At 48.4% G+C, this 13,278-nt stretch overlaps 5 protein-coding genes across 5 annotated transcripts; 2 read left to right on the top strand and 3 right to left on the bottom strand.

The window, feature by feature from the left end:
* Positions 1-746: 746 nt before the first annotated feature.
* DEU56DRAFT_830457 (uncharacterized protein) lies at positions 747-2,188 on the bottom strand. Its single transcript, XM_041354515.1, has 2 exons — positions 1,809-2,188; positions 747-1,754 (listed from the first exon to the last, which is right to left on the bottom strand). Exons 1-2 carry the CDS (start codon positions 2,055-2,057, stop codon positions 1,005-1,007), a joined length of 999 nt encoding a protein of 332 aa, XP_041203515.1. The 5' UTR covers positions 2,058-2,188; the 3' UTR covers positions 747-1,004.
* Positions 2,189-3,086: 898 nt separating this feature from the next.
* DEU56DRAFT_760121 (3-ketoacyl-CoA reductase) lies at positions 3,087-4,481 on the bottom strand (the record flags this gene model as incomplete). Its single annotated transcript, XM_041350396.1, has 8 exons — positions 3,087-3,362; positions 3,425-3,593; positions 3,648-3,786; positions 3,835-3,954; positions 4,004-4,126; positions 4,177-4,213; positions 4,272-4,390; positions 4,442-4,481. 8 exons carry the CDS (start codon positions 4,479-4,481, stop codon positions 3,087-3,089), a joined length of 1,023 nt encoding a protein of 340 aa, XP_041203514.1.
* A 388-nt stretch (positions 4,482-4,869) lies between these two features.
* Positions 4,870-5,683, top strand: DEU56DRAFT_873508 (uncharacterized protein; the record flags this gene model as incomplete). The annotated part of the gene is made up of 5 exons (XM_041355862.1): positions 4,870-4,935; positions 4,956-5,057; positions 5,111-5,338; positions 5,482-5,613; positions 5,648-5,683. 5 exons carry the CDS (start codon positions 4,870-4,872, stop codon positions 5,681-5,683), a joined length of 564 nt encoding a protein of 187 aa, XP_041203513.1.
* Positions 5,684-6,688: 1,005 nt separating this feature from the next.
* On the top strand, positions 6,689-8,384 carry DEU56DRAFT_873507 (histidine phosphatase superfamily; the record flags this gene model as incomplete). Its single annotated transcript, XM_041355861.1, has 8 exons — positions 6,689-6,802; positions 6,851-7,171; positions 7,226-7,354; positions 7,466-7,613; positions 7,660-7,824; positions 7,879-8,048; positions 8,097-8,288; positions 8,343-8,384. The coding sequence occupies 8 exons, from the start codon at positions 6,689-6,691 to the stop codon at positions 8,382-8,384; spliced, it is 1,281 nt and encodes a 426-aa protein (XP_041203512.1).
* Positions 8,385-8,561: 177 nt separating this feature from the next.
* On the bottom strand, positions 8,562-12,785 carry DEU56DRAFT_983883 (tRNA synthetases class I-domain-containing protein). The gene is made up of 18 exons (XM_041359973.1): positions 12,499-12,785; positions 12,375-12,447; positions 12,250-12,319; positions 12,138-12,201; positions 11,941-12,085; positions 11,832-11,885; positions 11,537-11,772; positions 10,932-11,485; positions 10,790-10,878; positions 10,178-10,737; positions 9,906-10,124; positions 9,770-9,851; positions 9,589-9,719; positions 9,409-9,540; positions 9,250-9,350; positions 9,102-9,196; positions 8,933-9,043; positions 8,562-8,879 (listed from the first exon to the last, which is right to left on the bottom strand). Exons 1-18 carry the CDS (start codon positions 12,733-12,735, stop codon positions 8,746-8,748), a joined length of 3,087 nt encoding a protein of 1,028 aa, XP_041203511.1. The 5' UTR covers positions 12,736-12,785; the 3' UTR covers positions 8,562-8,745.
* Positions 12,786-13,278: the final 493 nt, after the last annotated feature.

Genomic DNA, 13,278 nt, shown 5'->3' with positions numbered 1-13,278 from the left:
GGGCTGCAGTACAGAGGTGCTGTCCCGACCACCTTCCACGACAATCGCTGCAACAACAGGAAAGTGATTGGCACAATTCATGGGCAAGTGAGATGCAGGTCACCGACGACGCCTCGAGCAATTCCTACGACAAGGAGACAGTATGTATCATACCTATCTTTGATGAACTTCAACGATAATCGTGTATTTCCGCCCCTCTATTGAAGAAAATCCACCTCGTCTGAATACACGGCGGCATGGACGCACGCAAATGACTCTGGCCTGCGTATGGTCGGCATAACAAGATATCTCCTGGAGCCGCGAGATGCTAACCGCGCCTTTCTGACTGTCCCACCTAAGTTCAAGTGCCAGGCGACCCAAACTGGCGTTCCGAGCAACCAGAAACAGCATTCGACTTCGAGACTTCCATGATGAAAAATAGCGTCCTGCTCGGCTCAAAAAAAATAAACTTGCTAAATACACTGTTATTGAGTAGCGGTTACTGCCTCGATACTCGGTGGACTATGTACTTGGGGAGCGTGCTCACCAAATGTGATTCTACTGGTTGAACCTTGATCTAATGTTGTGCCGTATAGAATTTTGAAGACTCACAGGCAGCAGCTTGATACGGTTTGATTTGCCCAAGGTTGCCCAACCTGTGAAAGGTTTGGGATAAAGCTTGCAACTTTAATTGGCAATATTTTCGATCATGATCGATCAAATGATCGACGTCGAAAAATGGACACCACGTGTTTGTTCGACAACTATTTTCACTTGGAAAACAATGGAATTTAGAAAGTAAATAGAGCGAAAAATTACAAGGAACACGGAGTACAGCTAACTCGACAGTAATGCTACAATCTCCAGAGATACCTCATCTCAAGCAGGTAAAAAGATATCAGTACAGTCACAACATTACTTTGTGACGCGTAGTGGCAATTATTATCGAAAAAAAAACAGGTGAACGAAAGGGAAGTTAACGCGGTGAGAATCGTTGTGGGCTATCCACCTCGGCGTAGATTATTTTAGGACGATACGCGCTGAAGCGTACGAGTAGAAGTCGGTTGAAATGAGGATGATGGCTGCTGCATTTCTGCAGGATTGCCAGCTGGGTATTGTTGGGGTGGCCGACCGTTGATTAGGACAGGTGGTTGACTCGGCATTGGTGCAAGGGACGCTGAGTCTTGCTGCTCCAACCGTCGCTTTTTTGTCCGCGGTGAAAGATCTCCATCCTGCACATCTTGTTCATCAGTTGCACCACGCTTTTTATCTCCGTTCCCGCCAAACTCGAAGGGCGCCCTTAAGCGTGAAAAGGGTTTGGCAATTGTCGCCATCATTTGTTCAGCGGTAAGCTCTTGAAATCTCGTTCTCCACGTCTTATTAAGCGCGTCCCGCTTTGGTTTGGGAAGGTCGTATGCGCGCCATGGATAATGCGGTCGTTTGTCATAGTCTCCAAGTGCTTCCCTGTCCTTATCACTCCATCGCCCCTCTTCCTCTTCTTTCTTAATCCAGCCAATGTCAAGCAAGCGACGCGTTATTTTCCCTGGCAAGCATGGCCGCATCAAAGAGGGATGTGAAATTACAGTTTCGTACGTGTTCCATGCCTGTAGAGGATCAAAGAGCTCGAACGCGCGCTGCGGAATGGGAACGGCCTCGTGTGCAAAATCGCGAACTTTGATTCCCATTGTCTGGATGTCTTCTACGATTTCCTCTTGTGTGAGGTCCAGGGGGATGATTTCGGTGGGTGCAGGAGAAGGAGCTGATGAGCGAGATGGCTATACGCAGGTAATAAATATGCGCCATTTGTACAATGGGTGGGTGAGACTCACTGGTTCTTCCGGCTCCATTGGGGGTTCTCTCGACATTTCCGATGTTGGGCAATCGAGTGTGGTCACACTCTGAGTTCGTCCGCCAAACGACGCATCCTGACTAGACTCTCCTATAATTTGAGAACCTGTACGGGAGAGTGCGTTTTCCGACATAGAAGGAGTGTACTGAATCGAAAAACTAGTACTGGCGGACATGCTTGTTCGTAGGCCGAATTCGTTGGGTTCGTGTACTTGGGAAGACGGGATCATAAATGACACGAAAACTGGCAAGTTTTATAATGTGCAAAAAAGTGTGGACCCCTTTAGACTCATCCACGGTACTCGGTGTGATGAATTCAATTGTGTTGTTGTCAATGGCAGAATTCTGCTGGATTTCTGTGGCAATTGCCAGGCGGCAAGTTCCGGTAGCTATAGTCTTATGGTCCACCCGTCCACGGGTAAGTACAAACAAATGAAAAAGATGATATTGTGTTGGTCTTAGAGGCATGCTGCCAAGTACTGAGTACTGATTGTCGATTACGATAGAGCCCGGTTTCACTTTATTCTATTGAGCGGCAGTGGCGCATGAGACCCCTGATTAATGACTAGACGCGACGCGTCGCGTCGCGTCATTGTAGGTCCAATCGACGAGGCCTCTGGCTGCAACGGTTGTATGTACCAACGAAAACCTCATACTTGTATCAGTCTACTTATCAGTATAAGTTCACTACTGTCTGCTTGCTCGATGTCCGAAGATCTGAGCAAGGTTAGCCTCTGAGCATACCACGATCCGAGCACTAATGGTACTGTGCTTCTGTATGAGTAACAGGTGAACTCCTATGCACAAATGGTTGTTGGTGCTAGACGGGGGAATTCAAGGAGACAGGAGTTTACTATGAACGCCGCGGTATGTGATGTGCCTGCCAGTCTCGGCGATGCTCAAGCTTGATTCTGGCGTGTTCTGGCGCGCCGGACAGTCCCTGCAGCCTGCTCTTCAGCTATATCGGCATTAGAGGCGTTATTCGGTTATTGTTACACAGAAGAAAGCTAAGAGCAGCATATCGAAAATAACAGAATGGCTCCGGTAGGTGCTTGGATCTTATAACAAAGAGCAATTAACTGAACCTGAACCTAGACCAAGCTAACAAGAACGTTAATAACACATCAAAAGCATATCGTTGTCTTTGTACAGAACGGGTATTGTTTTGTGCTCGCACCATCGGATAACACAAAGAATCCAAAAATAAGGATGATATTCGACAAGGACGCTCACATTCTGAATGAAGCAGATCAAGCTGTCTATTGCTTCTTGGCCTCCCTCTCCTGCTTCCTGAGCGCCCTTCTCCTGATATCCTTATGCAGTGAATGTATATAAGCAATAAACCGGGTCTTCCATCCGATGACGTGCATCGCATAATCGAGGAGCGCGTGGCTCCAGAACGCTGTGAGCGTGCCTGGGCGCCCAGTGAGTGCTGCGCCACAGGAGAGGCCAATTTTGGAGAGGCATGCGCGAACGTAGGATGCGGGGCTGGGAATTAGTGCAGATGTGCGTCGAATATTGGACATTTTGGAGACCTGGAAAAGACAAGTAGGGGGTGTGGTGAGATATGATTTCTCGGAGGATGGATGTTACGCACAACAAAGTAAGTATTGAGGTGTTGTACGACGATCCCATGGGACCGAACCTCATCTGCGAGGGCGCTGGTGAAAGTTTCAAGGAATGCCTTGGTGCCACTGTATGTCGCCAACATTGGAGAAGGCACCAGACCCGCGAAGGAGCCGAGGTTGAGGATCAGCCCACGTTTTCTGGGTTCATTCGCATTAGCACAATAGAGGCGAGACGCAGGTTAGATGGCTCACCGCTGAATCATACCAGGGAGGACTGCGTGCGTGACGCTGATGGTCGCATTCACGTTAATGGCAACGATGTCAGCGTTTTCTTGCGCCACAGTTTCAGCAAAATAGGTGGGCATGGCGTGCGATTTTCCGACATTGTTCACTACACTGTGTTAAAAGCAAAGGATTGAGACTGCTATCGAGTACATACCGAGAACACCAACGTCGAGGGTCTGAAGGAGAGCTTTCAGGCCATTATGTTTAAGGTTGTCGTTTTGGGCGAAGTCAATAAGGTAGATTTTGGTTTCAACTGCCGATTTTGTTTTCGTGGCTAGAAGAGATGTGAGGCTTCGAAAAACACCGCTATGAAGAACTCGTACCAATCTCGACTGCCACGTCGTTCAACATCTGGCTATTCCGTGCAACGAGCAAGACGTTGAACCCTGCTGAACCTAGCTGGATTGCAAACTCCCTCCCAATGCCATCTGAAGCACCCGTGACGACTGGAATGAATGAGTGAGATTTGCACTTCAGCAGAGGTCGCTTGACCAACCTGCCCATGCTCCCTTCTTAGCACCAAACTTCTTGAGCTGTGGTAAGGCAAGTCAGGTCCATCAGAATGCTAAAGGCATGCTATGATAAACAAACATTTGTCCCAGAAAGAATGAAGGTCTGGAAGAAGACAACAAGAGTCTTGAATGTAAAACGTGCCAACGTTAGAGTACCGAGAGAGAGCAGAAGTGCATACTGCCAAGGACTGTTATAGGCTGTTGTGAAAGTTCAGAAAGCGGTTATTATATCATGGAAAACATACTGACCTTGATTGAGAAGCCAAACTTTGAGTGCAGTAGCGTCCATCGTCGCGTCGCAGTCGCGTGTTAAGAGTACGTGACAGTGTTACTTGACAAAATGACGAACTCGTGACCTGAGAATTTGTTCCGAAGTTTTTCAATTTTCAAGAGACCGGTCTTGCTATGTCCTCACGGCCGCGGACCCAAGTATCATTCAGGTAAAGAGGGTAGATGGCACACCACGATGCACGAATCTCCCGCCTCTCCCTTCTTGATCAATGATCATCTAAAGCCAACTTATTTTGTCAAAATCATGCCAGTCACATGATTCTAACTAGGTATGTAAGTCGATCGTTTACCTGTGCGGTCCCTTATCATATTAATGTTATGCGAGTCCAGTGTATCCCGGGGAATTGGCCTTGAACTCGCCAGGCAGCTCCCAGAGTCATTTTCCAATGCTGTTTGCCACCTGTCGCTCTCCTGCCACAGCCCTTGGCCTTGATGCCCTCAAATACAGTCCTGTGATCCCCATATCGTCCAGAGTGACGTAACAGATGCAGACGGCATCAAGGTTGGGTGTTTAAAAGTTCTCGAGCTTCTCAACGGCACTGGACTGGACTATGTCATCAATAACGCTGCGATCGTGCGTTTTGCTGTGCTAGCTTTTACAGGTTGTATGACATTCTTGCACTGCAGAACCGTCGCACAGACTTGCCATTTAGTTTCGATCCAGCCGTGCTTGCAGAGATGATAAAGTGCAATATCACAGGTCTAGCACTGGTTACGCGCTTCCTTCTCCTAGCCATCGAGAAGAGTAGCGGCAAAGTCATCGTCAACATGAGCTCTGCTTTTGCCAGTATTAGCAAAGATCTCAGCCCCAAATCGACGAGCTACAGCATCAGCAAGACGGAACTTAACATGCTTGTAGGTGATCTATTTGTCGATATCTTCTTGCTATGCAGAATACTGACTGATATCTCTTGTTTGCAAATTCTTTTGCGCTGTTTTTCTTTCATCTATTGATTCATGCTTCCTCTTACCATTGCTACTGATTGGCCATGCGACAGACATACAAACAAATGCGTGAGCATCCCCACTTCATCCCCATCCTCATGGACCCTGGTAGGGTAAAGACAGACATGTGCGGCAAGGGTGCGGTGATTGAGCCCCATGTCTCTGTGACGGGCATTCTGAACGTCGTGACGAAACTTACCTCCAACTGATGCGGCCAAGTTTTACAACTATTTGGGCAACCAAAATCCGTGGTGATAGGATATTGTATGCGAAGTCGTATAGCCATCGATATAAATCTCTAGGCTGTGAGTGGTAGTGCAGGAAGTGTGAGGGCTTTTGCGCATTCCGCATCCGCATCCGTCTTCCTTCGTACTGAAGGCTCTAGCTTCGTTGATCGCACTTTAAATCTGATATGCGGACTCTTATGCGATCCGAAACCGAGTCGAAGAAGTTCCGAAGGGCTCGCAGCACGTTATTGTATCACCGCCATCCTGATATGCCCTTAGTCCATCCGGTGGCAACGTAACCCTCCGCACCAAACCCGCACATCATTCACTTTTACCATCTAATCGAACCTGCAGTTCACATTGCCCATGCCCACCTCACCGATCACACGTGTTGATGGTTCTTCTCCCACAGAGCCTTGACATCAAGACCGTCGTATATCTCAACTTACAACGAGATGACCCAAAGCTAGATATGATCGTGTACGCTTTATAAATCTTACACGTCTGATTCAGTGCTGGCTAATAGGATCGACAGACTTGGAGTACGTCCTAAAGCATGCGGAATGCTTGGGCACGTGGTTGACGCATGGCGGCCTTAAATCTGCTTGACGTGGCTCTCAACTTCCCCGGCATGCGTTTGGCGCGTGTTGGTCATGTATAGACCCCCATTCATCAATTTTCCTCCCGCAGCCTCCCGATATGCTGTTGTTGATCTCTTCAAATTACCTCTTAGCCCTGTAAAAGACTTAGTCGGCAAACCCAGACGGAAAGAAAGCAGTGTCATCCAGGGGCTCTTGCACGTTCTTCCATTATGCGCATGTGCGCCTCCTGTTTTATAGTCTGCACGCTTCAACTGAATGCGATATTGTATCAAGGAAATGGCCGCGTGTCGTCCATTAACTCGGTTCGGTAGATCTGATGGCCGAGTGCACGGAGGTTTAAAGCGACCTGGGGGAGGATTGATCCACGCTGCACCTCTCCATCTAATTCTCTTTCCTCACAGCTACTCTACCAACCGCACTAACGACCTGCAATGCCTGATGTTCATGGTGTCCTTATCATTGCCCGTAACGGTGACCGCACAGAGTTCTACCAAGATCCGTATACCTACGAGCCCTCTTTCACTGATTCCACACCTCTCGGCGCTGTATGTCTACCCCATTCTCCGCGCACCCCACCTAATGTATGACTCTAGGTAGAATCATACCAGCTTGGCAGCCATCTGCGCTCGACATACTTGAACCCCTCTTCTCCGTCGCACATCAATGGCATCCGTGCAGACCTCGTGCAGAACGATCAAGTGGTTGTGCATGCCAAGGCTGGCGGGGAAGGCACTGCGGTCTTTGACAGCGCCATAGCCGTCCTGCAAGGCCTCTTCCCACCAAATCCAAACAATGTGATTGAGCTTGCTAACGGGACGAAGATCGTCACTCCACTCGGGGGTTACCAGTACATTCCGGTCGAAATGGCTCCGAGCGGCGTTGACCGTGCGCTCGAGCCCTGGACTGAGTGTCCGGTGAGTCGCGTGCCTCTATGGGGTCTATGCAAGGCTGATTCGGGGTGTCTATAGGCGTTTGAGCAGCACATCAAGGGTGTGTATGCATCTCACGGATTCAAGGAGGTGGCGGGATCTGCAGGCCACTTCTTTGGCGCCGTTCGCGATTACGTATTCGGGAGGCCTACGACCTTTGAAAATGCTGTGCGTATTCTCCTGTTTCGTCGTTGCTCGTGCTGATCAACCTATGACAGTGGAATGTATGTATCACGCAGCAGCTCCATGACCATGTTAACGATATGCTATTTCATGTAGATCTATGACTTCATGAACTCGCAACTTACGCACAACCAAACCTACGCGTTCCGTCTTCCACCGACTTTCATTGAGCAGGCCCGCGGATATGCTAACTACCACGAAAACGCAATCTTTGCTGACAAGGAAACGGGTGGAATTGGAAACAGTACGTTCCACTACCTCGTTTGGTTTGCATCTAATCTCCTGCCTAGTTGCTGGCCGTACTATCCTTCATACCATTCTTCACTCTCTTCAACGCATCACGTTTGACGAGGACCCCCTCAGGTTGCTTCTGCTTGAGACGACTTACCAGCCATTCATCTCGCTATTCCACATGTTGGAGATGGTCAACGAGCATCCTCAGCTCGCTGCCATTCGTAAGTATTCCACTTCAGGCATTCATATAGCTGCTCAATATTGGCGTGACACAGCTAACCATGCATCTGCCCTTGCCTTTGAGCTTCTTCGTGGACCTCCACCTGAACTCCGCGAATTCCTCCGCGTCAAGTTCAAGAACGGGACCGACGAAGATTTCCAGACTTATCCCATCTTCGGTCACAAAGGAGACATTGCGGTGACAGAGTTCCTGTATCGCCTTGAGGTAAGTTTCGTGCACTTCGTGTTTAGTTCGCATTCATCCGTTTTCCAGAACTTTGCTATCTCGAGCCAAAAACAATGGGAATCTGCGTGTGGAATCAATCACGGCTACTTCGGCATCACGTCTGCTGCTGAGAACATGAACGTGCTGCTCGCTGCCTTTTCAGCATTCATGCTCCTTGGCGTGTTTGCTCTGTCGTGGTTCAAGCGCAGGCGGGGCACATCTGCTCCTGTTCGTGTTGTGGTAAGTCGCTTTAGTTCGCGCTGTGCTCTGTTGACTTACGGATACGGGGTCTAGCATGTTGTTAACAACGAGAAGGGGAGACTTTTGCCGCAGTGAGCTTGGTGTGAGGCGGATAGATGATATGGGTGTCATTTTTCAATTTTCTGCATTTGTTTAGATGAACGGTCTTTGTTTTACTTGGACTATGTTTTCTTTACGATTTTGATTTCCTGCAAGATATTGCAGGCCTGCTTGTCGCTACGCATGAGCGATTGAAAGGGAATATAGTATTCCTGGATGTGTGCTGTGTATTCCAGCCGTCGACCAAGATTGCCGCACTCAACGTCAAGCTGTTCGTACAGAACGCACCACATCGAAGTGATAGTCGAGCTTGGGCGAGTGCAAGGGGTGGACTGGTAGTGTATTATCTAGGATCATAGTCTTTCTCTATACTAGTTATACTATCGTCGCCAATAGTCTAATCGGCATGTCGAACAACATCCTCACAGCGGGGACATAGATCGTGCTCCTCTTCACGAGTATACGTCCAACACCGCGGGCACTTACTCAAGGATGCAGGTCTCACGCGAATCGCCAACTGTAAGTCCGAATCTGCGCAGAAGGAATAAGGTAAATGAATTCAAGATACAGCTTTCTTAACATACCGGGTATATCCATCGAAGAGAAATAAGACCACGCAAATGAATTTGTGCCGAGAGAACCTTCGTCCGTGATGTTGGCATCAGAAACGATGAAAAGTGTCTTGAGGAACGTCTCTGCGCATCATACCGTTCAGTTGCGCAACATGGGACAAAGGAAGAGCAAACTGCTTACCTTCGCGTTCAATCAGCTGTAGAAAATACGGCTGCACGGAAATATCACTGGGCAACACAATATCGACCTGAGCTTCGAGAGAGCTCTTCAAGTGCCTACACCGGAACAGGCTCAGACAATACAAACGCAAAAAGAATTGAGCATTTACTTGTCCCCTCGAGCCTTTTCCAAAAGAGATAGCACGACGCTGCGCACCCTCAGCAAACCAGCCATGTCTTGTTCAGCTTGCGGATCATTCCACTCCGCACTCTATGTAGTTCAAGAGAATCTTAGAGAATGTACATGCAGCTGCGACGTCAGTACTCACGACAGGAGTCCACTTCTTCGCAAAGACGGATAGCTGGGACACAGCTTCATCACCTTCGTGAAGAGTACTGTGGATTTCTTCTGCCAGATAAGGGAGCACTGGGGCCATTACGGAGATCATAGAGTCGAGGACCTGGTAGGAACATAAGTCAACCGTATATTCTCACCGAACAACGCGCACTTTGGCAAGGGTAGTCACAACCGCCCGTCTTTCGACACTTTGAGTGTCATTGGCATAGAGGCAGTCCTTCGTGATGTCAAAGTAGAGTGATGATAACGTGATGTTTGCAAAGTTGGTCAAGGAATTCATAACTGTTGAAGAGCATAAACTTTCAAATTCCATGAACATGATGACCTCTCACCTTTTGGGAAATTGTAGTTTGCGTATCCCTCTGCGGCAGTTTGATCAAGCTTGTAAAGCTCGTTCATTACAAAGCGCTCCGCCTGTCACAAACAATCAGATTCGTCATTAGAAATCGATTGAATAAGTGGACTAACCAAGCCCAGTTCGCTGTGTTCAACCGGAACAAAGTGCTTTCGCTTGGAAGTTGTACCAATATTGCCAAGAATAAACCGAGCAGAATTACGGATCCTCCTCATAGATTCCGCACACTGTGCAAGAACCGTAGGTCCAATGGACATATCCCGCCAGTACTCGACGGTGGCCACCCATAAGCGGAGGATATCAGCACCGTACGCAGGTTCTTTCTTCTTATCCTGTCAACCGCAAACTTCGGCGAATAATATGCACAAAATGGGTGATAACTGACCTTGCCACCGTGAATGATGGTCATGGGGCTGACGATATTGCCGAGAGATTTACTCATCTTCTTACCCGCTTCATCAAGTACCATACCATGCGTAATCAGCGTTCCGTACGGGCTCACCGGCCTTGCAGCACTTTGTCCGATGCTAACGCCCACTGAGGTTAACAACTGGCTCTGGAACCACCCGCGATGTTGGTCTGTGCCCTCGAGGCAAACGTCCGCCCGATGTTTTCTCCCGCCCGTTGGAGCACTCAACGTACTCCAATTCGACCCGCTATCAAACCAAACATCCATTGTGTCCGTGCCTTTGCGCCAAGCCTCAGGCCCACCTTCGAAATTGGCGAGTAGTTCTGGGGTAAGGAAGTCTTCGACCGGACCTTCCCACCAATGAGTCACACCTCGGTCAGACAGAACACGTAAAATGTGAGTGAGGGATTCGGATGAAAGGACGGCGGTATCCGTTGGTGTGTGGTATAGGGCTGGGATCGGGACACCCCACACTCGCTGGCGAGAAATGCACCATTCGGAACGTGAGCGAATAAATGACTCCAGTCGATTGCGAGCTGTAATCAAACAAACTCAGCATATAATCCCAAGGACAGAAGGGGAACATACACGAAGGTGGATAAAATTGTACATCCTTCAGTGCGTTAAGCGCATCGTCCTTGATGCCATCCAGGTTGGCAAACCATTGCGAGGTGGCCCTGTTAGACTATGTAAGTACCGAGGTGAACACATCTTACCAGGCGCAACTCACGTTACTATGATAGGTTCGCCAGTCTTCCAATCATACGGATAGCGATGCTTGATCCTCTGCACTTTCACAAGGGACCCAGTGGATTCTAGCAGTTTGACGATACCCTTACTTCCACCCTTGAGTACCTCTTGTCCCACCAGTGTTTGCGCAGCTTCTTCCCCTACAACATGAGCAACGTCAGGAGAAAATTTACCTGCGTCATCGACGTGACAAACGATATCTGTGGAGCCTTGCAGAAGACCAAGCGCTCGGAACGCCAGGTAATCTTCTGCGCCATGTGCAGGGGCACAGTGCACAAGACCAGATCCAGACTCCGATGTGACATGAGACGCCGCAATGATCTTTGCGTTTGTTGAGCCCGACTGATGGATCGGAGAGAAGACGGATCGGAATTGCGCGCCCACCAGGTCAGCACCCTTGATTTCAGCAATAACCTCGTAGGGCCCGATGATGTGCTCCAGCGCGACAAGACGATCTTTAGCAACAACGAGGGCATCCTCCTTGATAGATGAGCGCACGAAACTGTAAGTCAATTCAGGATGAACAGCGATGCCCTAACGAAGGACACTGTGAGGATGCCAAAATTGAGAAAAACGCATACATACCATGTTTGCTGTTAGAGTCCAAGGTGTAGTGGTCCATACTAACAAACTTGCCGAAGGTTCCTCATTCAAGACTTCTCGGAGAGCAGTGCTCGCAATCTCAGCATGCGAGTCCAACGGAAAGGTCACATAGACTGAATGCGAGACATGTTCATCATTATATACGAGCTCCGCTTCAGCGAGAGCGGAATGCGACGAGGGAGAGTAATGAACTGGTCGGTAGTGCCGGTAAATAAGACCTACGTGGTATATGAAATAAAAAATAAACTTGGATGACAGGAGACAAGAAAACGCGTACCTTGCTCGACCATTCGTTGAAATACCTGAAGCTGACGAATTTCATAGTCATGGTCTTCAGGAAGAGGTGTGTAAGCCAAAAGTAGCCATAAATCTGTCTCAAGTCGTACCAAGTGTGCGGAAGGTCGTTTTTGGGCTCCAATCGGCCATTATGCAAAACCGCTCAAATTCATCTTGCTGCGTCTTCATTTCGCGTTCTGCCGTTGCTTTTGCTGCTGCGCGAATGACATTGGGGGGTAACGAAAGAGCATCCTCCTAAATTTCATATTTATTCCACGCGAGATCGCTAGAGGAAAGAACCACGCGCCTTTAACTCCTGTAGAGCTTTATTTTCAATAGGTAAACCATGGCAATCCCAGCCAGGGTGGTAGCTTCGATGGATGAGCGATATTAATCAACCATAGGAAGGAGGAACTCACTGTACTCGATGACCTATCAAGACTTGGTACCTATTGATGATGTCTTTTATAATCTTATTTAAAGCGTGTCCTGGAAATAATAAGATGTTGGTATTGCGGTTTTGCGTATATTGCTCCGCACATACCAATGTGAAGGTGACCGTTCGCGTAGGGAGGGCCGTCGAGCAGAACAAAGAGTGGTCCGTGCACATTCTGAGTCTACATACTGCTGCGTCTAACAAGAAGCATTGTCAAATTTGAGAAACGCACCTGCCATCGATACAGTTCTTCGCAACTCTTGCTTTTATATAACGACTCGGACTTTGCTGAGTCTACCCAGAGCGGAAATGAAGTCTTTGGCAAGAGAAGAGTCTTCGAATAGGCCTTGGGGTCTGTGCTGGCGTTCTTCGAAGATTGGAAGACATGACAAGTAGAGAAATAGCGACTTTGAGATAACTTGAAGAAATGCGGGCAGACTGGCCTCGTGACGATTGGACCAACCACCATGAAGCTAGGACTCCGTGTCGACCAAAAATGTCCGAAAAATGAAGGTAAACCCTAACCCTACAACGAGTCTCCCAATTGTTCCATTACATCATCGAGAAATGGAGCGCTGCCCAAAAAGAGTTTTAAGCGGAAGTACTACCAACATGACATCGTAGCAGGCCCCCGTCTTCGTTCAGTGCGCTGTACATAACCAGAGAGCAGGTGAGCGCAAATGCAAGCTAGATCTTTTGGTTAGTAATTATAGTGACACATAAAACTGATATGCAACAGAATTAGTATCGGCTAGATGTTTATCTGGATGTTACAATGCTCAAGGATAACATACACCAAGATGCCATTGCAGAAGCTATGAAATGGGGGCATTTCAGATTCCCCCATCAAACTTACCGCCGATGTACGAATTGAATGGCGGGAAGTTAGATACACTGGCACTCCCTCGTTCGAAACCGATGATCTTATGGATATATGCACAGGCAAATGGCGGGGTCCTGCTTCAGTACTTACCAGTCGTATGGTGACGTGTTTCTCTCTTTGCATCATGAT

Source organism: Suillus clintonianus, assembly GCF_016758775.1.
Source record: "Suillus clintonianus strain FC179 chromosome Unknown DEU56scaffold_110, whole genome shotgun sequence".
NCBI classification, from domain to species: domain Eukaryota; kingdom Fungi; phylum Basidiomycota; class Agaricomycetes; order Boletales; family Suillaceae; genus Suillus; species Suillus clintonianus.
The sequence above is the reverse complement of the archived record's forward strand: the minus strand, read 5'-3'. Positions and strand labels throughout refer to the sequence as shown.